Raw genomic sequence first — 25,272 nt, 5'->3', positions numbered from 1 at the left:
GACATCTTGGGGCATTGACAAAGTCCAGTAGATCTCCTAAACACATGTCAAACTCAGAAAGGTCTTCAGAATGTTTGTACAGAGAAGTTCAAGCTGCGATATTTGGGGCACTTAATCTTCATACTATTTTTATATTAAATTTTTTGTTCTTGAAATACTTCATTCTTTTTCAAGATATGTGTTCCCAATCAATTCCTTTGTTATTCTTGCTCTCTTTGACGATTTATCCATTTCGAGCTATGCTCCCGAATCAATTCTATTTTATCCATTTTAATATTCTTTTTGCAAGCATGATGCATTAGAATAATGATTAATGGACTAATAATACTTTCACAATGGAAATTTTACATATTACTCTAGAAGTTTCTAAATAATATAGGAACCTGAAACAGGACTATTTTTTAGAACACACCAAGTTTAAAGGTTGAAATATCTAAGAAGGAAAAGTCTAAATTAAGACTATCCTTTCGAGTTTTGTTGTCCAAACATTGATTGAACAAAATGACAAGATGCCATGTTGGTGACAAAGCTTCAATGAACAAACAAGCGATGTTCACCGAGCAATAAGAAAAGGTCTTCTGGGAGAAGAAAATTCTTTATTGATGTATAGGCATTTGGTATGACACCCTGAGAATGGTGTCAATGACCAAATAGTTTTAGACCATGTATCCTTGAATTGCAGTGGGAGAAATTTAAAAAAGAGCCAGGTCTTATACTCCTATATTACAGTTGGAGGAAGATAGTTCAAATTTTATGTCCCAAAATTTCAATGGACTTAACCTTGAAGATTATAACAGATTGAATTTTGAAGATTACAGTGGGGCCAATCCGGTTGAGTAAGAGATGAGTGTTACCTGCCGAGCAAGATAGCATCCTGACATTGGTAACGAAGCCTTGATGAAGATCGAGCAATAATAACTCAAACATTAAGGAATCATCTTCATGACATCCTGCATTCATTCCAATGTCATTCATACACGTCTAGTTAGGAGTAGTTGATTCATTTTGATCATGCCATCCTAATCACTAGGCACAATTAGGTTCATAAAATAGAACATACAGGTCATGTTCCCCAGAGAACAGATCAATGAAGATAGCAAATTTTGCCTTCCTGTACTGACGGCGAAGCAGATCGAAGAAACCAGTCTTGTCTTCCTGTACTGACAGCAGAGCAGACTAAAGATAGTAGATCCTGCCTTTCTGTACTGATAGAGAAGCAGATTGAAGATATCAGCCTTGCCTTCCTGTACTGACAGTGAAGCAGACTGAAGATAACAGATCTTGCCTTCCTGTACTGGCGGCGAAGCAGATCGAAGAAACCAGTTTTGCCTTCCTATACTGACAGTGGAGCAGACTGAAGATAGCAGATCATGCCTTCCTATACTGACGGCGAAGCAGATCAAAGACACCAGCCTTGCCTTTCTGTACTGACAGTGGAGCAGACTGAAGATAGCAGATCTTACCTTCTTGTACTGACGGCGAAGCAGATTTAAACCACCAGTCCTATCTCCCTAAGCAGTAGTGGAGTAGGTCGAAGATTGCAAATTCTGTCTCCCTAAGCAGTAGTGGAGCAGATCGAAGATGGTGAATCTTATCTTCCCAATATAGTAGAGAGGCAGATTTAAGCCATTAGTCCTATCTCCCTAAGCAGTAGTGGAGTAGGTTGAAGATTGCAGATTCTGTCTCCCTAAGCAGTAGTGGAGTAGATCAAAAATGGTGAATCTTATCTTCCCAAGGTAGAAGGGAAGCAGATTTAAGCCACCAGTCCTATCTCCATAAGTAGTATTGGAATAGGTCAAAGATTGTAGATTCTGTCTCCCTAAGCAGTAGTGGAGCAGATCGAAGACAGTGAATCTTATTTCCCAAGCGGTGCAGTGGAACAGATTGAAGCTACAACGGTGAATCTCGCTTCTCTGACATTGCAATTAAAAGATTGAAGCCACAACAACAAATTTTACTTCCTAGGCGGTGCAGCGGAACAGATTGAAGCTACAAAGGTGAATCTCGTTTTCCCCGACATTGCAATTAAAAGATTAAGGCCACAACGGCGAATCTTATTCCCATGCGGTGCAGTGAAATAGAGTGAAGCTACGACGGCGAATCTTAATTTCCTGACATTGCAGTTAAACAGATAGAAGAAGCCAATCCTATCTCCCTGAGTTGCAGCGGAGCAGATTAAAACCACAGATCTTATCTCTCTGAAGTTGCAGTAGAGTAGATCGCATCCAGTCTTATCTCCCTGAAGTTGCAGTGGATCAGACAGAAGAATCCAATCCTATCTCATTGAAGTTACAGTGGAGCAGACTAAAACCACAAATCTCATCCCTGAAGTTGCAGCAGAGTGGATTGAAGTTACAAGTCAGATCTCTCTGAAGTGCAGGGGAGTGGATCTAAGCAACAAGACACAGTGGATTGGAAGGAGGATGCCTAAAGAAAAGAAGCACCAGAAAAAGTCAAGACTCGGCGAGACTGGGCAAATTTGGTCTTTCTTTGTCTTTACTCTGTTCTCGTTACACGACATCGAGCAAAGAGGGGCAACTGTACAAACCCAAATTTGCCTGGGGCCCAAAAACCCAACTCCCCAAACCTTAAACCAAACCCAATACCCTAAAATAGACCTAACTCAAAACAATAAAATTACAGCCCAAAAAGAAAAAAACTAAAGGCCCAACAAGCCCAAAACTAAAATATTTTCAGAAAACTCTAGCCTCTATTGTACCTAACCCCAGCGCCGCACCTACCCTTTACCGCTCATCAACTCCTCTGCCACCGCCACCTGCTCCACCTGCAACACAAAAGAGAACACGCAAGCAGCAAACCAAAAGAGTAAAAAACAGAAATGAATCATGTATATCTCAGCTATAAAAACTGAGATTGAAGACTTGTAAAAGGCTCTCTCTTTTTTAGAAAAACAGAAAATAAAAAGGACACTTTCAAGTTTTTTTATCTCGATTTTAGGTATTTATCTAGATATTTACTCTTATTTTCATTTTATTTTACATATATATATATATATGTGAAAACAAAAAAAAGAAACTCACCGGGAGTTGCTCAATTTTATCATTGGAGGCCCCTTCTCTAGCATCCGAATAGGTTGTTGAGAGGACTAAGGGTCCTTTTTCTTTTGTTTTTGGGTGTTTTGAGACCGGATTTGGGCTAAGGGGGTCGAGATCTAAAAAATAAATCTTTTTTGCCTTCTTCAGCAACCGTGCGCGGCGGTGCCAATGCCGTTTTGGGAGAGCATCCTCAGTTTTTTTTAAAGAAAGGAAAAATGAAGAAATTTTAAAAATTTTCTGCCTTTTATAGCATTAAGAAACGACGCCGTTTTGGGAGGGTCAGGAAAGCCCCAAAACGACGTCGTTTTAGGCTCCTGACCCGAGACTCGACCCATTTGCCGAGGGGATCCGCGTGTTTTCAACGGAAGGGCTAATTGCACTTTTAGCCCTTTCGCTTTTTTAATGTTTTTCAATCAGGTTTTTTTACATTCTTAAATTTGCCCCTTTATTTTTTTATCGATTTCAATTTGGTCCCATTAGAACGACGCCGTTTTAGAGGAGAGGGGAAAATTTCCCTTCCAGCCCCTCTATGTTATCCGCGCGTTCAGCATAGTCCGTTCCCTTTGATTTTATTTGCGATTCAACCCCGAATTTTAATTTTTTTCTTCGATTTAGTCATTTTCTTTGTTATTTTGGTTGTTTTCCCATTAAAATTAATCAATCTAATACTATTATTATTATTAATTATTATTGTTATTATTCACTCATTTCTACCTTTTAATCTTAATTTTGTTATGCACATTAAATATATATACGTTTTTACAATATATACACATATTTTGCTAATATATATATACGTACATTTTTAAAGTTGTAAATACATTTTTAAATTTCATTTTTTTGTACATACATACACCTATATCCATATGTACATATACATATTTATACACACTTCTATTTCTTAATTTCAAAAAATATATATACTTATATCCTTACATTTTTTTATACATATACTTTTAATATACATGTACGTACCTATATGTTTTCCATATTTCATAATTTATAATTTATATATACATACTTACATAAATTTTTGTATTTAATAAATTTTAAATATACATACATATATATTTTTATATTTTATAATTTTTATCTATTTTCTTTGTTGTTATTATTGCTTCACTTGATGTTCATTTACTCATTTATTTACATGCCCATTATTATTATTATTATTTAAGTGCTTTAGTTTTTATTTGTTTATTTGCTTGTTATTGTGTATACATGATTGATTTTTTTATTATATATTCGTCATCTTATTTATTTATCTTTTTATCTGCTCGTATTATTTTTACCTGCATTATCGTAATAGTTATTCCGTTATGTATAATTTTTATCCAAATTCAAAAGGAAAATTTTTCTAAATGTAAGCAATACTCGGTATTTGGGATCTTCGAGGGAATCGGACCCTAACGTATTGGGTTCTGATTTTCTTCGTTGAATCTAAATAATCGAGACTACTCTTTTTATAAAAAAGCATAAATAAAAGCTCGTTATCGGAAATTCAATATGTTGTGTCCTAACGCATTGGATATGACACGTTATTTTCTCGAAATGAGGATTTTTAAAAAAAAATAATAAAGGCAATATTTTGCGTTTGGAAATTCGAGAAAATGTGCCCTAATGTGTTGGGTTTCGATTTCTCGTTTGACCAACTAGCCAAATATCCTCTTAAATCTTAATCCATGTCATTCGAGTTTTTAAGGATCGTACTTTAAATCTCTTTAAAGTTTTCAGTTTTTGACATTAAGACATTAATTAATCAACTAGGTACCAATTTTTGGGCGTTACGAGGGTGCTAATCCTTCCTCGTACGTAACCGACTCCTGAACCTATTTTCTGGATTTCGTGGACCAAAACCGTTGTTTTAATAAAATCAAATCGTTTATTAAAAACAACTACTTTTCAAGGTGATCCAATCACACCTTATCAAAAAGGATTGGTGGCGACTCCTGTTTTCATTTTAAAAATCCAAGTTGACCCCGTTTTCATCAAAAAATGGTGTAACACCTTGTTCGAAGCTTTAAGTTTTTAATATTGAGATTTTGAAGGCTTATTGGGAAATCTGAAGTGAGATTTGAGTAATCATATCCCATATTATAAAATAAATTCATATTAATTATGATATTTTTAATTATATAAATATTAAGTTTTTTATTTAAAGTAATTTAATTAATTGAAGTTCATCAAACAAGATAAACTAAACGAGATTTAAGAAAACAATATGTTAAAGAAAATATTTTTTTCTAACAAAAAATATTATATTTAATAATATTAATGATTATTATATTTAATTAATTTTTTTATTTTTTATACAATATTTATTGATTTGTGTAAATTTTAATCATGGTTTAAATTAGGTATTGAGGGTTCAAGCAGTATGTAAGAGGAGGTCTAGGGGAGGAAACTTCAAGGAATGGGTTTTGTAACACCCCACACTCGACGTAGATATTATGACTAGATCTTGTGGAATTACATTAACTCTTAAAAGTTTTTGTGATTTTATCTAACTCAGTGTGTGTGTCAAAAATATAAGTTTGGCAAAACTCTTACATATTTTCGGAAAGTCTCATGTTCGAAAAAACACTTATTTTACAGAAAAACTACCAAATCACATTATAGCAGAAATTTTCAGAGTTTTAATTTTGGAAACTGATTTCTAATTTGATAATTCATACGTTATCATAGTCTTATGATAAAAATACCAAAATTCAACAAAATGAGTAGAAACTATAAAGAAAGTCCAGAAACAAATTTACAATCCAAAAGATCATAAATAAATTAATCATAAAACGGTTTATATTATCAACCAGAAAATCAATCTGAGCTCCCACACTATTCGGTCCTAAGTTTGTTGATTACCTAAGAAGTCAGAAAAATTGGGTGAGCTAACGAGCTCAGTATGTAACTTAACCCACGCCAAAAAAAAACAAAAAAGAAAAAAAGAAAGATATAGCTACAAATGAAAATTTTAGATATAGATGCAGTTACAGATATAAATACATATACATATACATATACATATACATATACATATACATATACATATACATATACATATACATATACATATACATATACATATACATATACATCTACATATACATATATATATACATATACATATACATATATAAATACATATATAGATACAGATATAGGTGCAGATACAGATGCAGATACAGATACATATATAGATGTAGATACAGATCCTACCCTCATCTACTACACACCATCTCCGTCCATCCCTACAGACCAATTAGGGTAACAAATACCCATCCAACCCCATACACCTATAAGTGAGTGTATGCCACTTTTCAAAATACTGTAGTCATGCTGCCAGATGTGGTGTGGCAATTTGCCCGAATCAGATAAATGTGGTCAAACCACCAAAATAGATATGTGATTATATCGCCAGCTAAGTCATCCCGAGTTGCCCAAAAACAATGACCTGTCATCTCGAGTTGCTCGACGACAATGGCTTAGTAATATCAATATGCAGTTAAATAGCCAACACTTCCTCCATTGCATTATAATCCCACCCCAATGCACATGCAATCACTAAACAAATGACAGATGCACATATGTCATATATTAAAAAAAAATGATGTTTACTTAAAAAAAGAAGAAGGAAACTTGTTTTATTAAATTTTATTTGAATGGACTAGTGGGCACATTGAGATAAAAAGGGTCACTCATTTCGTAGTCAATGTTTGCACGCTAGGTTTAGAAAATAGGATAACTCTTTTTTGGTATTTTTCATGTTTATTTTAAAGTTCATGTTCGAGATTTATATTTATCTCTTCAAACAATATCAATTTCAGGGTTCGAATCTTGATTTTTCCCTTAAAAGTGTAATATGTCTTACTACATTTAATAACCAACTCTTTAAACATAAATATATTTCACAATATGTAATCTGGGCACCTTATATCAAAAAATTTCAATAAATAATATTCATCCAATCCAAAGGTATTTACACAGTTTTCAAAATTTGATCAAACTGATTTGATAGAAAATTAATCAATCTTATAAAGGATGGACCAGTTGATCTATAAATCAATTGAACCAACAATAAAATCAGATTAAAAACCAATTGAACCGAAAATTGAACGGTTGTCTATTCTTTAAATAATTTTTATATGCTAACAATTTGTTTTACTTATATTTTAACATATTTTTGTATTCGTATTATTTTCATGTTGTATATAAAAAAATGTTTTTACTGACTAAGTTTTTCATGTTCTCTTCACAACTCTAATACAAACACATGAATAATTAATATGAGAAACACTAAATTAATACGAGAAACACTAACACATGCATATGCGTGTTATCAAACCGTTAATTTAGATAACACGTATATGTTTAAAAATAAGATGCAAAAACAATGAAACATAAGATTTGAATCTAATTAGTCATAAGATTGGATAAAGTTTTATTTTAAAAAATAAAATGATCTTACTGGTCAGGGATTTATCACAGGATAATTTCAACTTGGCATATGAGGTGGCAAAGAATAGATTTGTTATGGGTTCTTTTTTCAACCTCAACACAGCGCAGAAGAGATCTATCTTAATTTTTTTTTTCAATATTAACATGGCAAGACGGAGATCAATTCAATTTTTTTTCAAGACCGACATTTTAATTTTTTTTCCAACATCGACGTATATAGCAAGGTGGGTGGCATTCGTGATGACCAAGGTGGATCTGTTTCGAATGCCGGGAAGCCTTTTACAATTTCAACATAGTGAGAGGGGGAACAATTCTAAGTTTTGCAACATCAACACAGTGAGAAGACTTTTACAACCTCAATATGGTGAAAGACTTCAACATTGCGAGGGGGGATGCAACATCAACATGGTAGGAAGAACATCTGCATCTTCAACAATATAAGAGGAGAACCTATTCCAAACTTGGCAACATCAAAAATATATTTTTTAAGGAAAATGATAAAAGCAATGAAGAAAAAGAATGTACACATTAAAATCTTACTCATTAGACAACTAAAAGTGGGAAAAAACCAAAAAATATAAAATTGAAATTGGAAAGCTTCATTTTTGCTAACCTGAATGCCTGAATCCAATTGATCAGTCCATTCAGGAGGAAGCTGCCGTTATCATCTCCAACCTTGCATATATACATAGATTTCCATTTATATAGAGAGAGATCAATGAGTGATTGAATTGAATATATGTATATATGTTTATTATAATGAAAACACCTACCCAGTACCCACCCTTCTCCATAATTATATAACTGAATAGACATTTTGCTGAAAGCTTTCCTCACTGGATCTTCTCCTTCAATCTCTTCCAAACATTCTGTTGTAACCCTTCCTTTGCAAAATCCATCTTCCCATATCAACATCCTTTAAATCACAAATTAAGAAAACCCCGTATCATGGAATCAAAAACTATCCTCATTTTCCTCTGTAACTTTTCCCAGGAAACAAACAGCAAGAAAAGAAGAACACTTACAAGCTGCCGTTATCATCTCCAACCTTGCACCTCTCACTCTCCTACACACCAAAAACGAAGAAGAAAACCCATTAAGTCAAAACAAAAGATTGAAACTTTTAGTAAGTGATGAAGATATAAATACAAAGATTTTTTAAAAAGGGAAAAAGGGAAGATATACGGGCGAGGACGGATGGTCCAGAAAACAGAGTAAGTCCAATCTGAGTTGAGACAAACGGTTCTAAGTGCTTCATGAAGGGCCATCATCCCCACAGCTTCTTTGCTCCTATCAGCTGAACCTGAGCCCACCATCTTTTTCTTTTTTTCTCTTTGAAAAGAACAATGGCTGCTAGTGCTGTCTGCTACTTCTGTTGCTGTTGCTGGCTGCCCCCTTTTGCTACTTTCTCTTGGTTTTTAAGCTTGTTTAAAACAAAGCTGCTGCCTTTGAAGATTATCACAAACCACAAAGCAAACCTCTTTCTTTCCTTCTTTTTTTTCCTCTCTCAAAGACACAAACCGTGTAACTTTTGATTCAAAACTACTTAATTTGTACATAAATTTAGATTATACTTTTGTTTTATTTATTAAAAAATAAATAAATTATTTTATGCAGGTTAGATTAAATAGTAAAATTATTAATAAAAAAGAAATTTAACTTTTGAATTAATTTATCTATTTTTTAATAAAATAATAAAATATGTACAACTTTTACTCATTACAATAAATTCTATATATATAATTGACTACTAAATTAATATATATTGTCGAAATTAACCATTTTTATTTTGGAAAAAAAATAAAAATTAGTTGTCGATGAAAATTTGGGGTCGTCATCAATCTTTTATTAAGGTGTGATTGGATCACCGAAAAACGACTTTGGTCTACGAGTTTTTAAAAAAAAAAAGGGGTTCGGGAGTCAGTTATGTACTATGAAGGATTAGCACCTCGTAACACCCAAAAATTGGTACCAAGTTGATCAATTAGTGTCTTAATGTCGAGATTTAATAAATACGATCCTTAATTAAATTAAATTATTTATTAAGACTTTCTCATTTTGAAAAAGAAAATGTCACGCCCAATGCATTAGGGTACGATATTTTATTTTTTCAAGATGAGTTAGTCCAAAAAACAAACTCGTGTAATAAAATTTGAAAGAATGTTCAATTGTTTAAGATTTATGATGAAATCGCAGCCCAATACATTAGGGCACAATTTCTCAAAATCCTTAATCATTAAACATTATTTTTTTTAAAAAAATATTTATCTCGAGAAATCAACACGTCACATCCAATGCATTAGGACACAACATATTGAATTCCCGACAACAAACTTTTTGTTTTGTTTGTTTAAAGAGCAATTCTCGATTGTTAGATTTAACGAAGGAAATTGGAACCCAAAACGTTAGGGCTCAATTTTCTTGAAAATCCAAAATGCGAGTATTATCTCTATTTTGAAAAATTCTATTTTTAAATTCGAGTGAAAAGATGATGTACTGCTATATTGAATGAATGTATAAATGTCTCGATAACAAATACAACAATTGTATAGAAATAATACAAATAGTAAATAAACGAAATTAACATAAATAAAAAAAACGAGGACATGCAAAGTATCAAATAAATGGGCAAAATAAAAAAATATTCCTTTTAAAATATGAACAAAAACATAAATCGATAATCAAATAAAGAGTAAACAAAAATATAAAGAATAAAAGGTACATAATATATGCATTGAAATTAAAAGACATACACCTAATTTACATATGAAATTTTGAGTTATAAAGCTTATATATATACAATACATAATATATTTATGAAAATAAAGAAAAAATATGTATACATATATATAGATTATAAAATAGGTGTTTTTAAAAATATATGTATTTGAGCATTTTTTCAAAAGAATAAATATACACATATATATAAATGAAAAAAATATTCGTTAAAAATATACAAATATATACACATGTACATATATACAAATATATATAAATAAATTAAATAATAATTACATTATAATAAAAAATATGCGTATATATATATGGAAATAAATATGTACATAAAAATAAATATACATATATATAGAAAAAAAAAGAAAACAAATAATTACATATGAAAATAATAATTACATAATTAATTAAGGAGAATAAATAAATAAATAAAAATAAAAAGGACTAAATTGAATTGTAAAATAAAAAACTGGGGCAAATTCGCAAATAATTAAAGATCGGAGGACCTTATTGAACACGCTAATAATTCAGAGGGGCTGGAAGGGAAATTTTCCCTTCTCCTCTAAACGGCGTCGTTCCATCAGGATGAAATTGGAATTGAAAATAAATAAAGGGGTAAATTTAAAAAATAAAGAAAACTTAATTGAAAATATATTAAAAGGCGGAGGGGCCAAAAGCGCAATTTTCCCCTCCGCTCAAAAAATGCGCGGACCCTAGACCGGGTCGGGTCAGATTCGGGTCGACCTATGCCCAAAACAATGCCGTTTTGGGCGTCTATATAAACCACTAACCCTTCAAAAAAATTTCATTTTAAACCCCTTTTTTTAAAAAACAAAAAACAAAAAAAGCTCTGAAAAAGCTCTCCTCATTTACCCAGGAAACTGTGTAACTTTTGATTCAAAACTACTTAATTTGTATATAAATTTATAAATAACACCTGTTGATATATTAAGATTAGATTATACTTTTGTTTTATTTATTAAAAATAAATAAAATATTTTATGTAGGTTAGATTAAATAGTAAAATTATTAATAAAAAAATGGTTGTCTTATAATCTAATTTATGAATTAATTTATTTATTTTTTAATAAAATAATAAAATATGTATAACTTTTACTCATTACAATAAATTCTATATATATAATTGATTACTAAATTAATATATAGTAATAAAATATGTATACAAATATTAAAATAAAATTTTAATTGATTTATATTTTTTTTATTATAAGTATATTTTTATTAGTTTTTAAAGAAAAAAATTGAATATGGGGCTATGCGATGAGTTTCAGTAACAAGTCAGTCTTTAAAGTTGAAACAAGAGCGATGTTGGAACGTTGAAGTTGAGTGTGATAATGCTTTGTTGGTTGAATTACTTTTGTTTGATGGAGGAGCTAATAGTAATATAGTGGAACAGTGATTGTTACATCAAGTTTTGCATCGGAAATAGGAGATTCGTATCCAACTACTCCCAAGAACTCTTAATAGTATTGTTGATCACATGACAAAATATACTGATACAGGTAGTTCTTTGATACGTTCATTTAGATCTCTACCAACTTCGATCATGAACTTATTAAGAAGATATCTCAATATATCTATTTTATCTTAATTATTAAATCATAAAATTATGATGGGTTTGATAAAGATTGAAGATTCCAAAGTGGGACGAGATACAAAGAGCTTGAATCTTACAAATATGTTTCATGAGAGTTTTTACTGAAATAAATAATGGAAAGGGTTCCGCATTGACCGCCCCACCCCTCGCTCTTACCCCACGACTGTATCTTTTAATGGGTCCCACTTAATATATCCTCGGACTTTTTTACCCTAATTTAACTCACCAACCCTAATCCGTACCCCTAACTTTGAAACTTTTCTATAGTAGGAATATCACCTACTTAAATCCAACCCCGTATGTTAGTTTAATAGTTAGAGTATTTACCACATCGAGTCACTTTAATTGTATTATTGTTAAAACTTTATTATTCTTTAGTGTATATAAATTTGGGTTTTTGTGGCATTAAATATTTGAAAAATAATTTTTTTTTGGTATTCAAATAGCTAATGATGGATAATTTGTTGATAATAAATGAATTCAAAATTTTAGATAAATTTATAAATTCAAATTCAATTGATTCAAGCAATCAACTAGTTGTCATTCTTGATATCACTATTATTTAGTTTTATAGTCAAATTAAGTTTGATGTCATTTAATTTGATGATATTAACCTAAATAAAATTTAAAAATATATTAAAAATGTTATAATTTCTGAAAATTTATGGAATACAAAGAAAAATATCCTTTGATTCTTTTTCGTGGATTGATTTCAATTGAAGGATGTTTTTGACTTGATCTTGGATGGATTTGGATTGCTTCAAGTGTCATGGCAATTTATTTTTGACACGAGTTTAGGCCTCTTTCATTTAGTTGATTTGGATCAAAAGGCAGCTTTATTCAAAAAAGGTTTTTGGCTTCTTCTCCACGGTTTAATTGGATTGGAATGCAACTTTTTTTCAAAACTGATGAGACATTCTTCAAATTTCTTCAAGTTTCTCGACTTCTTTAGAGTATTCCACAAAGATTATTTAAGTTCTTTGAATTTGTGGATCCAAAATGGCTTAAAAGTGACGCTTTTTGTAGTGTCAATTACATTACTAATATGAAGTTCTTATAAAATTTAACTGCTACATTTGGTTGTTGCAAGAATTTAATTTTTTTTTATTTATTATTTTTCTCTTGTTAATTTAATTCATTACAGATAAACTAATTATATGATATTATCACTTTGTTTTATTTTTAATTACTAACAATATAAAATTTAATAGTTATCTCTTAGTTATAATAATAATGACACTTATATGATGTCATCATTTTTACCATGATAGTTTTGGTTTTATCACATGATAATTTCAACTTGACATATGACGTGGCAAAGAAGAGATTTATTTTGGGTTCTGTTTTCAACCTCAACATGGTGCAATGGAGATTAATCTTAATTTTTTTTCAATATTGACGTGGCAAGACGGAGATCAATTCAATTTTTTTTTCAAAACCGACATTTTAATTTTTTTTCCAACATCAACGTATATAGCAAGGTGGGTGGCATTTGTGATAATCAAGATCAATCTGTTTCAAATGCGAGAAAGACCTTTTACAATTTCAACATAGTGAGAGGGGGAACAATTCTAAGTTTTGCAACATCAACATTAAGGGTGAGGTTAAAAACAGCGGTGGCGGTGAGATTAGTTACTGTAGCGGTGAGATTGGGTACTGTAGCGGTGAGATTAGAAACAATGGTGGAGTGTGTGTTTGGATTCAAACGCAGCTGTAGCGGTGAGGTGAGAATGAAAAATGACTATTAAGGACATCAGATTAGAATTGATATATAATAGAATGAAAAATCTGCAAGAACCATTGGTTCACGTTTATTGCTTAAAAATCTATCTACAATACAATTTCTTCATGTTTCTGTCAAATAAAATTAACAAATGCTAATTTTTTTATCTATTTTAGAATGATTTGACAAAAACTATAAATTAAAATACTCAAATAAATTTTCTTCTAAAGTTGGAGGACTAAAAAGGTTATTATGCCGAAAAAGAATAATAATAAAACAGATAAACGTGTAATTCACAGGAAGGATGATGGAAGGCTATTTTGGTCTGTTATAATGTCAACTGCACTGAAAGCCTCTAACTGCTGCTATTTGCTCCAGCTGAAAATCAGCTGATCAGTGTGGTTGAAAAGCAACCTCACTGCATTGATACCCTCAACCAAACACAAATGCAGTGAGTTTGGCACCATCTTTTTCTTTCAAACGTGCCTCACTGCCTCACTGCCTCAATCCAAAGGAGCACTAAGACAGTGAGAAGACTTTTACAACTTCAATATGGTGAAAGACTTGAACATTGCGAGGGGGGATGCAACATCAACATGGTAGGAAGAACATTTGCATCTTCAACAATATAAGAGGAGAACCTATTCCAAACTTGGCAACATCAACAGGAAGAGAAAAACTTTTGCAAGTTCAATATGGCAATGATGTTTTGCTTCTTCAAACTAAATCAACCCTAATTTCATATGTATAGCTTAATAACAATGTTGAGACTTGAATTTAAAATTTAAAATTTCAATACTTTAATTTTGTCATTAAGTTAAAACGTTTTTTATTTTAAATTAAAATAACAAATTAATAATATCTACTTACACCGGTAATAAGAGGTAAAATTAAATGTAAAACTAAAGTTGTTTTATATTTTTTTCCGTATCTTTTTGTACCATTAATATTTTAATGATCTAACCGTCATATTTCATATTCCATTTATAGAGTCATGCATTTAAAAGTCGATATAAACTAAAATTTTCTAACTATTTATTTTATGTAAAAAAATACATACGCTCAATAAATATTAATAGATATAGTATTTTAGATCAATACGATAAAGATACTGGTTTAGTTAGAAAATTTATTTGCGTAACAAGTACAATTATATTGATAAATTCAACAGTTAGATCATTAAAATTTTAATCATACAAAAATATATGAAAGAACGTAAAATAACTTTACTTTTACACCAATATAAGTGAGTCATTCTCCAAAAAACTAAATATTTTATACCACATATTACGAAAATAGGAAGACTTGTTTGATGATTGAATTTGAGATTAGTGTCTATTGATATTTTATTTCAATGGAAATTTTTTATCGTGGTACACAACTCGATTTATACCTTTTTCATTTGAAAAAAAATGTATAATTATTTATTTGGACCCTTTTAGACTTTAGATTTTCAACCACTTTGACTTTAATATCATATATATTTCTATCAAAAATAATTTTTTTTAAGGAAAATGATAAAAGCATGAAGAAAAAGAATGTATACATTAAAAAAATTATGAGCAAAATAAAATAAAAAGTCAAGTTGACCAAACTAAATGATGTAACCACAAGCCAAAAAGTCCAAAGAAAACCCTGAATATAGGTGAGAAAAAAAACCCTTTAAAATAGTCTTTTTTATAAGTTAATTGTCAACTTATTTTAGTAACTTGAAAACCCTTTAATTTGCAATATACAATTCACCTAAAATCTCTTCTATATTTGGTCACAATAATATAATGTATTCAAAGATCCAACTGAGATGTGGATTGAGTCTTAAGGTGAGTTTGGATAGACAATTGGATGCGGTGCAGTGCGTTTAGCTTGCTTTTTGTCTCACGCTATAATATCACTATAATATATAATCTCATTGTTATCGCAGTTTTTACACAAATCATAGGTAAATGCACCGCTCATCCAAATATACCCTTAGTTCTATTGGCTTAGTCATTATTGCCAATACAGGAGGACGTGAGTTCGAGTGCGCTGAAGTGCATTATCCTCTTAATTATGGGTTGAAGAGGGGCTGTGGGTAATTCTAGACATTATATAAAAAAACAGATTTAATCATAACTTGTAATTAGATTGTTCAAAAAATAATCAATTAAGATGAATTTAATCAACCAATTAAGACAAAACTTCCTATTAATCTCATGGATGAAAATTTAAATTTTATTATATTTTTCTATGAAAATTAAAATATATTTTAAAAAATTCAACAATATTTAAACTAGTCATTGGAATTCATATTTAATAAATAGAAACATTTTATATAAATTTAATTAAAAATAAAATTATTTTATTTTTGATATTATTTTAAATAATAAATTAAAATTTTAATTTGATTCCTTCACTTAAAAATTAAAAAAAAAATCTAGATGTGATCCAATCTTATTTGGCCAACATCTTTAAAGTCTGAAAAGGAAAGTGATTGATATATATACTATTACTAAATTTTTGGTTGATTCATATTGCTAATTAATTAAATATTATAATAAATATTTAAATTTAAATTTATAATAAATTTGTAAAAAAACTGACGCATAGTCCGATTCGAATTTAAGATATCAAAATCTCAAAACCTCAACTTTATCATTTCAACTAAAAACTTTTTTTATTATAAATATAAATATATATATATAACATTAATTTTTTTATCTAGGTCATTAGCAGGGCAAATCGAGGGGGGCTGGCAGGGCTTTCGCCCCCTAAAATATAAAATTGTTATTTACGTCCTTAGATTTTTTTAAAATTTTAAATTAGTAAATGTAAAATTACACTTTAGTCCTCCTAAAATTATAAAAATTTGATTTAATCATTTAAAAATTATAGAGATATAAACTATAAAAAATTAAAATTTCAATCGGCCCCCTAAAAAATAGTTCTGACTTCGCCCACGTGGACGCGCTTTTGCTATAGTTGGTCCTGAAGAAATTATTTCGAGTTGACGTTTTTGAGCAAATAGTATAAAAAACGCTTCAAGCAGGATGCTATTTGAGAAGAATTTCTGAAATCGCGCCCTCATGGACGCGCTTTTGCTACAGTTGGTCCTGGCAAAAATAATTTTGAGTTGACGTTTTTGAGCAAATAGTATAAAATCGCTTCTAGCAGGATGCTTTATGAGAAGAATTTGTGAAATCGCGCCCACGTGGACGCGCTTTTGCTACAGTAGCATGTATGGGCTGAAGCTATAAATGAGGCAAAAAATGTTCTCAGAATGCATAAGTCACAGCAGAAACAATTTAGAGAGGCTAAAAAGGTTAGAGTTTCAAATATGAGTGAACGTATTAGTGTTGCTATTTACTACGATGGTGTGGTTTGCCACACCGAGAATGATGTTATTTTTTTGTCGGAGAATACGGTGCGACTGGTTTTTAACCAGAAAATAGATTTGAGAGAACTTCGTAAAAGAATTAGGCGCAAAATTTTCGGAACGACGCCAATGAAAGTTTTGTCTATCACGTATCAATTTTGTTCTTCTGTTGATCTGGTGACATATGACTCATTCGACACAAAATGTGCTCGTAGCATGAAGGCAATGGTGCAGACTCATCTTGCTAGTGGAGCATCTTATATTGAGTTATATGTACAATTTACATCACCAAATGATGCACTTGCGACTGGTGTTCGAGATGTATATACGACCCCTGGTCAACACTCAGTTAGCGGGTCACAAAATACGGAACAGCTTATGTTTGGTAGCGGTGTCGAATGCACATCCCCTGCAAGACACTCTGTCGGTGGATGAGACATGTAAGTCGGTGGCTCGATGTTTGATGCTGGAAATACGTACTTGGGAATGGCATCAAGTTCTAATGGGTGACAATCTACATCCAATTAGGGACGTTATGAAATGCCTAGAAGAAGGGATGATGTACTCCCTACGACGTCAACCGGTGAGGGGACCTCATACACTGCAAATGATTGTGGGTTAGAAGATGACTCCGATGTGGATCTACCTCGAGAGCTCGGGCCTGATAGTGCAGAAGTTGGCTTATTTTCTGAATCGGAGCCTATTTCAACAGAACCTGAAAATTGTGAAAGGAGTTCAGATGAAGAAGAAAATCTACGATTTAGAGCATACTCACCTCCGGCCCACATACATAATGTCGATCTGTCTGTAGATGATGCGTTAGAGTATCCAGATCTACCACACCGGTTGCGTGATCGTACAAGTTTGGGGGGTAGATTCGGGTGAATTTGAAGTTGGTAATCAGTTTACCAATAAGGATAGTTTTATTGGTGCTTTGAAACAACATAGCATAAAAAATGGCGTTAACTACCACGTCATTAAATCCAAATTTGATAAGTTTGAGGCGAAGTGTGTGGTGCAAGACAGCACATGTTCATGGAAAATCTACGCCTCGTTAAGGAAAAGGACAGGGTTGTGGGAGATTAAAAAGTTCAAAGGTCCACATACATGTGCTGCAGGTACAGTATTGACGGTTTTTGAATAATACTTTTATTATATAATGTTGCATTATTTAATGTACTCCGTTTATAGGTGTTTCACAAGATTATCCCAAGATGGATTCAGCTATGTTAGCTAGCTTGATACTGCCCACGGTAAAAGGAGATCTCAAGACTTCAGTGCCAATGTTAATTGACAATATTCGTAGCCAAATGAGGTACACGCCCTCTTACCGCAAGGCTTGGATAGCTAAGCAAAAGGCATTGGAGAAGATGCATAGTGGGTGGGACGCCTCATATAATGAAATATGGAAGTGGTGTCAGGTGCTAGAGAGATACGTCCCAGGTGCCATCACAGACCTTGAAATGGAACATGCGTACTACAACGGTCGATTGCTACGTGGATGCCAAGTGTTCAAACACCTGTTTTGGACCTTTAAGCAATGCCGAGACGCATTTCCATACTGCAAGCCATTGGTACAAATTGACGGTACCTTTATGTTCGGTAGGTATACTCATCGTCTATTGCTTCTAGTGGCACAGGATGGCAGTGGGAGAATTCTTCCAATTGCATTTGTAATAACACCAGAGAAGTCGTCTGATGATTGAGATTTTTTTCTCTCTAGGTTAAGGAGGCATGTCTGCCCTCAACCCGATATCTGTGTTATTTCAGATCGGGGCGCCGATATACTAGCTACATTTGATCGATAGAGAAGCTTATGGTAGCACACACACTATAGATATTGCCTAAGACATGTTGCTTCAAACTACTACAAGCAACATCCATCTAAGAGCGAGCGACGACAAGTGACCAACATGGGTATTTAGTCTATATCTGTATTATTTCGTTTGTCAATTTGAATTAGTTTTATTGGTAGAAGTGGTATGTAATATTCGATATGAACTTATATTGGCAGGTATGAAATAAATAAATACCGTTTTCACGAGATGTTGGCAATTTTACGTTCAATTAATGGAGAAGGAGAGGACTACCTTTGTAACATACGTTTTGAACAGTGGGCACAAGCATACGATGGCGGCGTACGATATGGCCATATAACGTCGAACCTGACTAAATGCATAAATTATGTTATTAAAGGAACGCGCCATCTACAGATAACATCGATTGTGCGAGAGACATATTTTAGTTTGGCAGTGCTAGTTCCAAAACGAGCAGCAAGTTATGCAGGCCAGATGCAGGGAGACCATGTATGGTGCAATAAGGTAGTTCATGAAATTAACAAGTCTAAGGCGAGGGCAAACACCATGCATACAGTGTGTCACGGTCGAGTCAATTTATGGTTTCGCGTGATAGAGTTTAACAGACCGCACCAAGGTGTTGTTGGCGAGCAATATCGTGTACACTTGCGAAATAGGACTTATGACCGTGGGATGTTTGATGCACTTCGTTATTCATCCGCTCATGTTATTGCAGCTTGTCAGAATTTTCGTCTAAATCCAATGAGCTATGTGGACGAAGTGTACAAATTAGAAAACATGTACAGCATCTGGAGACACATTTTCCCACCGGTTCCAAATGAACGTAAGTGGCCGCCCATATCTCTTACTCCTTTTAAGCTGTTATCGGATAGAGAATTACGTCGTAAACCAAAGGGTCGACCTTGCTCGACTAGAATACGTAATAATATGGATATCCAAGAAACAACCAGTCAACAGAAGTTGTGCAGATAGTGTAGGAATCCAGGCCATACAAGCCGATCATGCCCTAATCGGAATAGTTGAATGTAATTGTAATTAAATTATATTTTTAGGGCTATTTATTGATAATTGTATTAATTTTTAGTAAAATTATCAAATTATATCAAATTATTAATTGTTAGTACCAGTCAAAACATGTTTTCAAATCTAACATTATGTGAACGTAAAAATATTAACTGATAATTGTATTAATGGTTAGTAAAATTATCAAATTATATCAAATTATTATTTGTTAGTACCAGTCAAAACATGTTTTCAAATCTAACATTATGTGAATGTAAAAAATATTAACTGATAATTGTATTAATGGTTAGTAGAGTTATCAAATTATATTTAACTTAAGGGTTATGGATTTAAAGTTAAGATTTTAGGGTTTAGGGTTTAGGATTTTTAAGTTTTATAGTTAATGGTTTGGGTTTTTAAGTTAAGGGTTTAGGGTTTTTAAGGTTAGGGTTTTTGGTTTTTAAGTTAAGGTTTTAGGGTTTTAGGTTTAGGGTTTATGGTTTTTAAGTTAAGGTTTTAGGGTTTTTAGGTTTAGGGTTTGTAGTTTTTAAGTAAATGGTTACGATTTTTAGGATAAGGGTTTAGGGTTTTATGGTTCAAGGTTTGTGATTTTTAAGTTAAGGGTTAGGGTTTTTAGGGTTTAGGGTTGAGGATTTATATTTTTAAGGTTTGTGGTTTAGGGTTTTTAGAGTTTAAGGGTTTAAGGGTTTAAGGTTAGGGTTTGTCAATTAAATTATGCATTTAATTATAAATTACAAATTTATAATTTTTTAATAGTGTATTTTAGGGTTTTTAAGTAATAACTAAAAAAATTTCTATTTTATTTCATCAAATAATATCAAAATATCCAAAATATTTGTACAAATAAATTTAAATGCAAAATCAATCTCCGTGCCCGCCGGATTCAGTGCCACATGGCGGCTGTCGACGGTTACGCGCTGGATTCCTCTTTTGTCCAGCTTCCGGCGGTGGTTGTGGTTCCTTTGGCGGGGATTCTAGCTCTTCTGGTATGGCATCTGGTTGTCAGAGTTGGGGCGATGATCCACCTTGGAAGAATAGTAAATGTGGAGGTGTTTGCATCACCAACGGCGATGGTGTTTGAAACCCATATGGTGGTGGGGATTAGTAAAAAGAAGAGCTCCCGGTCGGCCCCTCTTGCGATTCCTCGTACGCCACTGGCCTATACATCAGCGGTCCACTCGGTGTAACAAAAAATGGAGCTGAACCGGGCCATTGGCTCCAACCTACTATAGGACTCGGAAAAGGATACATATAAGGGTTATGATACATAAAAGGGCTAGGAAACGCACTTAGCATCATCTGAAAAGGCGGTTGCGTGGGTATCATCGGTTGAACTACTGGCTCGAATGACTGTGTCGGTGCTCTCATTGGGTCTGGTGATTGCATCGCCGCTGATGATGGGTCGGGTGAATGTCCGGGCCTCGTTGAGGGGCCAGCATCGTGGTCTCCTCGTCTTGGATTTAGAGGCCCGCGCCTTTCCCTTTGGACACGTAATTGTCGCTGTCTCTCTTCTGACATCAGTAAATACGACTTGCCATGGATCTTAAACCATGGCATGTATTCCGGCACGCACGCTAACTTTGGAACGATGATTGGTTTCTCAGTAGGTATACATTAGTACCGATCTTCCCACATTTCGAAGGTCAATTTTGTGTTGACTTGCCGAAGGTCAATTTTGTGTTGATTGTCAAACACCTCAGGTTCCACGGGAATCGGTTGTCTAAATCCAAACTGTCGTAGCACCCTGTCTGACTGGTACGACTCCACGGTCATGTAGTTGATCAACACGACTTTCACGTGCCAAGCGTTTGGATTTTGTAAGAACTCATCCGGAATTACTGCACGAATTGTCGGATCCTCATATGGTGTTCATTGAAACTATATGAACATTATAGAAATATTAGTTATATACATAATATCAAATACGAAATACTAAATACCAATCAACTAGCGAATGATGGAAATATCTATTTTATTTAATACTTACTTGTGCTTCCGACAGTTGGTCTAACAGAAGCCGTATATCTTCAAGTTCAGTAGGTAATCGAGCATGACTTGCCGGATGGTTCCACCTAATTAAATAAACTTTTAGCATACTTTTATTTTTAAAAATCTACATAAAAATTGTAAAATCTAATATAAAATTTACCTCGTTATTAGTGGGAATGTATATGGGTGGTTCACTCAAGGACGTAGAAATGAAAACCGAAACCGTGCCCATGACTACAGTAGTGACAGGCAACCTTTGATTTTTGCTCTCCCCGGTCGCGTCGCCCCGCACATATCCCGATATAATGTGGCCAATACGACAGACCCCCAACTTAATTCACCGGTTGCTCTAAAATCAACGAGTTTCAGTAGCCATCTTAGATGTACGCGGCTCTATGACAAGTCCGGTATCAGATAACCTCTAATTAACTGAAGAATGTATGCTCGAGCATATCAGATTCTTTCTATTTCGGTTGAATTTTCATTTGGATCCGAGAATGTGTCTCGCAACCAACCCATCTCGATCTTACCTCCCTTTATTTTCTCCGGAATAGCGCCCAGAAGCTCTTAGCACACCGCTGGCCAAACGCTAGATTGGGCAGACCCCGTGACTGGGTGCCCGTCCACTGACAATCCAATTGCAGGCTGACGTCTTCCAAAGTGACAGTGCACTCTCCACAAGGAAGATGGAATGTGTGCGTCTCGGGTCTCCACCTCTCGATCAACACACTGATTAGTTTCAGCTCCACCTTGCATCCCCGGCCTACCGTCGCCACATGCTAAAAACTCGCTTCCCGCAGGTAGTTCTCTATCAACGGTGATGGAGGAGCATGCGTATTCCGGATATTGCATTCCAATACCCGATCTACAGACTTTTATAACAAATAATAAATTAATAATTATCTAAAAATGCATAAATAATAAAATCTTAAATAATATTTAAAAATTAAATTTAACACTTACCATCTTCATTTGTTCCACGGATATGTGGTGCTGATCAAGACGAGTCAATTCTCCGTCCATTATTGAAATCGTAAAAAAAATTCGGTTTAAAAATTAGGGATTTAAGAGTAATTTTTTCCGATTTAGGAAAAATCAAAATTTTTTAAAACTATTTAAAAATAGAGATTTAAGATTTAAGACAAATTGAAATTGAAATTGAGAGCTAATTGAGATTAAATATGAATTTGACGGCAATTTGGAAGGAAATTGAGAGGAAATTTGAAAGAGGATTTGTTTGTGAAAAAAATTAAAGGGGTGGGGGTATTTATATTTTTTTTACCGTTGGGGGGGCAATGGTCAAATTTATGACCGTTGCACTGTTCACGCGTGGTCTAAATGGCATCCCCAGGGACACGCCACGTCAGCAAATCGCGGCCACGTCAGCGCGCTTTGCTGACGTGGCAACAAATCGCTCCCTTAGAGCCGCGCTTTGTTGCCACGTCAGCAAAGCGCGCTGACGTGGCCACGATTTGCTGACACATACCCTGACATCATGCTAACGTGGACGCGATTTAGGGAAAAGGGGCCCATTCCGGTAAATAATAAAATACCGGCCCATTCCGGTAAATTTAAAAAATTTTGGGCTTTTTTTGGTAAATTACCCTTTAGGTGCATGCACTTGAAAACCTTCTTTCTTTGGAAATATATAAATACAAATAAATGTACGGATTTTTCATATGGAGCAAAGGGTATTTTAGTATTATTTAATTTCATTTAAAAAAATGAATTTGATATTTTACTTTTACTTAAGAGGTATAAGTTGCTTATTTAACTCAATAAACATTGATTAAAATAAATGTTTATGATCACTATCATATGAAACTATGAATAAAATAGATAAATTGTTGTAATCATGGAATGTGGTGTGGTGATTGTTTACTTTCTCTCTTAAGTATAAAGTTGGAGTTCGATCTTGGTCCATAAGAATGGAGTACATTTCATAACTAGCCATTTAGATTAATAAAGAAATGAGTGTGAATGAATGCGGAAGAGGATCGTCAGTTTGTTCAAGTCGTAAATTTGACTTAAGGCTCTAGACGTTCGAAAATAAACTTAGATTTTGACACAAACCTAAAATATAAATGAATCCAAGTTAGATAAAAAAATTTAAAGTTATCCCCACAATCTGAAAATATTGTTAAAACTTTTCTAAAAGAAAACTAAAGAGAAAATCTTTGAAAATAAAAAGTCAAAAAGAATTTATTAACTCAAAAGAGAAGTTGAATAAAAAAAATTAAATTTTTGTGTACAATGTAAGGGCCTTAAGTATACTAGATGTAACACCCCTTACCTGTGTCCGACACCGGGATAGGATACGAGGCACTACCGATCTTAGCACAAGCAACCATACAAAATCAGAACATAAAATTTCATTCAATTTAAAACTATTTATTCACATGCATACCATCCCTTATAAGGGTCTAATTGAGTATCACTAAGACCCCTTTATTTTCATAATGTATAAATCAACTATGTGATGTCTAATTATTGTTTATTCAATGATGACTATAGGCGAAGTGATAATAAATTTACATTTTAATATTATTCAATGCGTGTTTAATTTTTAGATTTGTAATTAAAATTATTTCTATTTGAAGATGATATAAAATTATGAAAGCATAAATGCATCGTCATAGTAATATCAATTATAATTTTAAAAAATAGATATGATTTGTAGTGTAACGCCCCAAAATTTTAATTTTGGGTATTGTGAATGTGTGACACGAAATATCTATTTACTTTAGTGCTTATGTGTTCTAGGTGTGTTTGGGAGGTCCCAAGTTCAAGCCAGGACTTGGGGCAATTTTTGGTATTTTTATGAATAATCTTTTGTCAGTAGGCTTTTAAGTAAAAGTTGGCAAATAATTAATAGAATGGGCTGCTGGTTTGGTGGATAGATGGAGAGTTGGTGTGACAGAGGTTCTGTGTTCAAATATTGGTGTGGGTATTACTTTTGCTCGTGCGTCCAGGAGAGTTTGAGATGGACTAAAAATCTGAGTAGTAGATTTAATGGGGAGTTTGATGGAGAGAAATAAGGGATTGGGGTGTGTAGAGGCCCAATTTAGCTCGGGCCCGATTTACAAAAAAATCATAATTAATTACAAACCCAAAATAACAAGGCCCAAATGGCCCAAAACTTTACACATTTTCAATAAAACAAAACCCAAGCCCCATCCCTTGCGTCGCTGCCTCCACGTGCCTCTGCAGCACACCCATCGCCCGAGGCCTGACCTTTACACCAAAACAGCAAATCTACTCCTCTGATTGACCTCGCCACAGACCTGCAAACAAGGCAAAAAGGAGACAAACACAGGAATGGCAATATAAATAGTAGCAGAACGAAAGCAAATTGCAACAAGAACAGTGATATAGCAATGTAATCGTGGCTATAAAAGCCACGAAAATAACTATGTAATTTTTTTACAAACAATCAAATACAAAAAAGGGACAAATATCAATCAAAAACAAAAATTTTCTGAAGGTTTTTGACCTCTACTTTCGTTTAA

General features: G+C 33.1%; 1 protein-coding gene across 3 annotated transcripts in view; it reads right to left on the bottom strand.

The window, feature by feature from the left end:
* Nucleotides 1–9,019, bottom strand: part of LOC107903641 (protein RICE SALT SENSITIVE 3) — a 48,679-nt gene extending 39,660 nt beyond the window's left edge. Inside the window, exons 1-3 of one of the 3 annotated variants that reach the window (XM_016829747.2) lie at nucleotides 8,694–9,019; nucleotides 8,534–8,574; nucleotides 8,293–8,424 (exon numbers count right to left, since the gene is read on the bottom strand). In XM_016829747.2, coding sequence (XP_016685236.1) covers nucleotides 8,293–8,423 — 131 coding nt within the window. In that variant the 5' untranslated portion in view covers nucleotide 8,424; nucleotides 8,534–8,574; nucleotides 8,694–9,019. Of the gene's footprint in view, nucleotides 1–8,292 lie in introns of all 3 variants that reach the window. The other 2 variants (XM_016829748.2, XM_041092316.1) reach the window with 2 other exon arrangements.
* Nucleotides 9,020–25,272: the final 16,253 nt, after the last annotated feature.

Source organism: Gossypium hirsutum, chromosome D05 (assembly GCF_007990345.1).
Source record: "Gossypium hirsutum isolate 1008001.06 chromosome D05, Gossypium_hirsutum_v2.1, whole genome shotgun sequence".
NCBI lineage: Eukaryota > Viridiplantae > Streptophyta > Magnoliopsida > Malvales > Malvaceae > Gossypium > Gossypium hirsutum.
The sequence above is the reverse complement of the archived record's forward strand: the minus strand, read 5'-3'. Positions and strand labels throughout refer to the sequence as shown.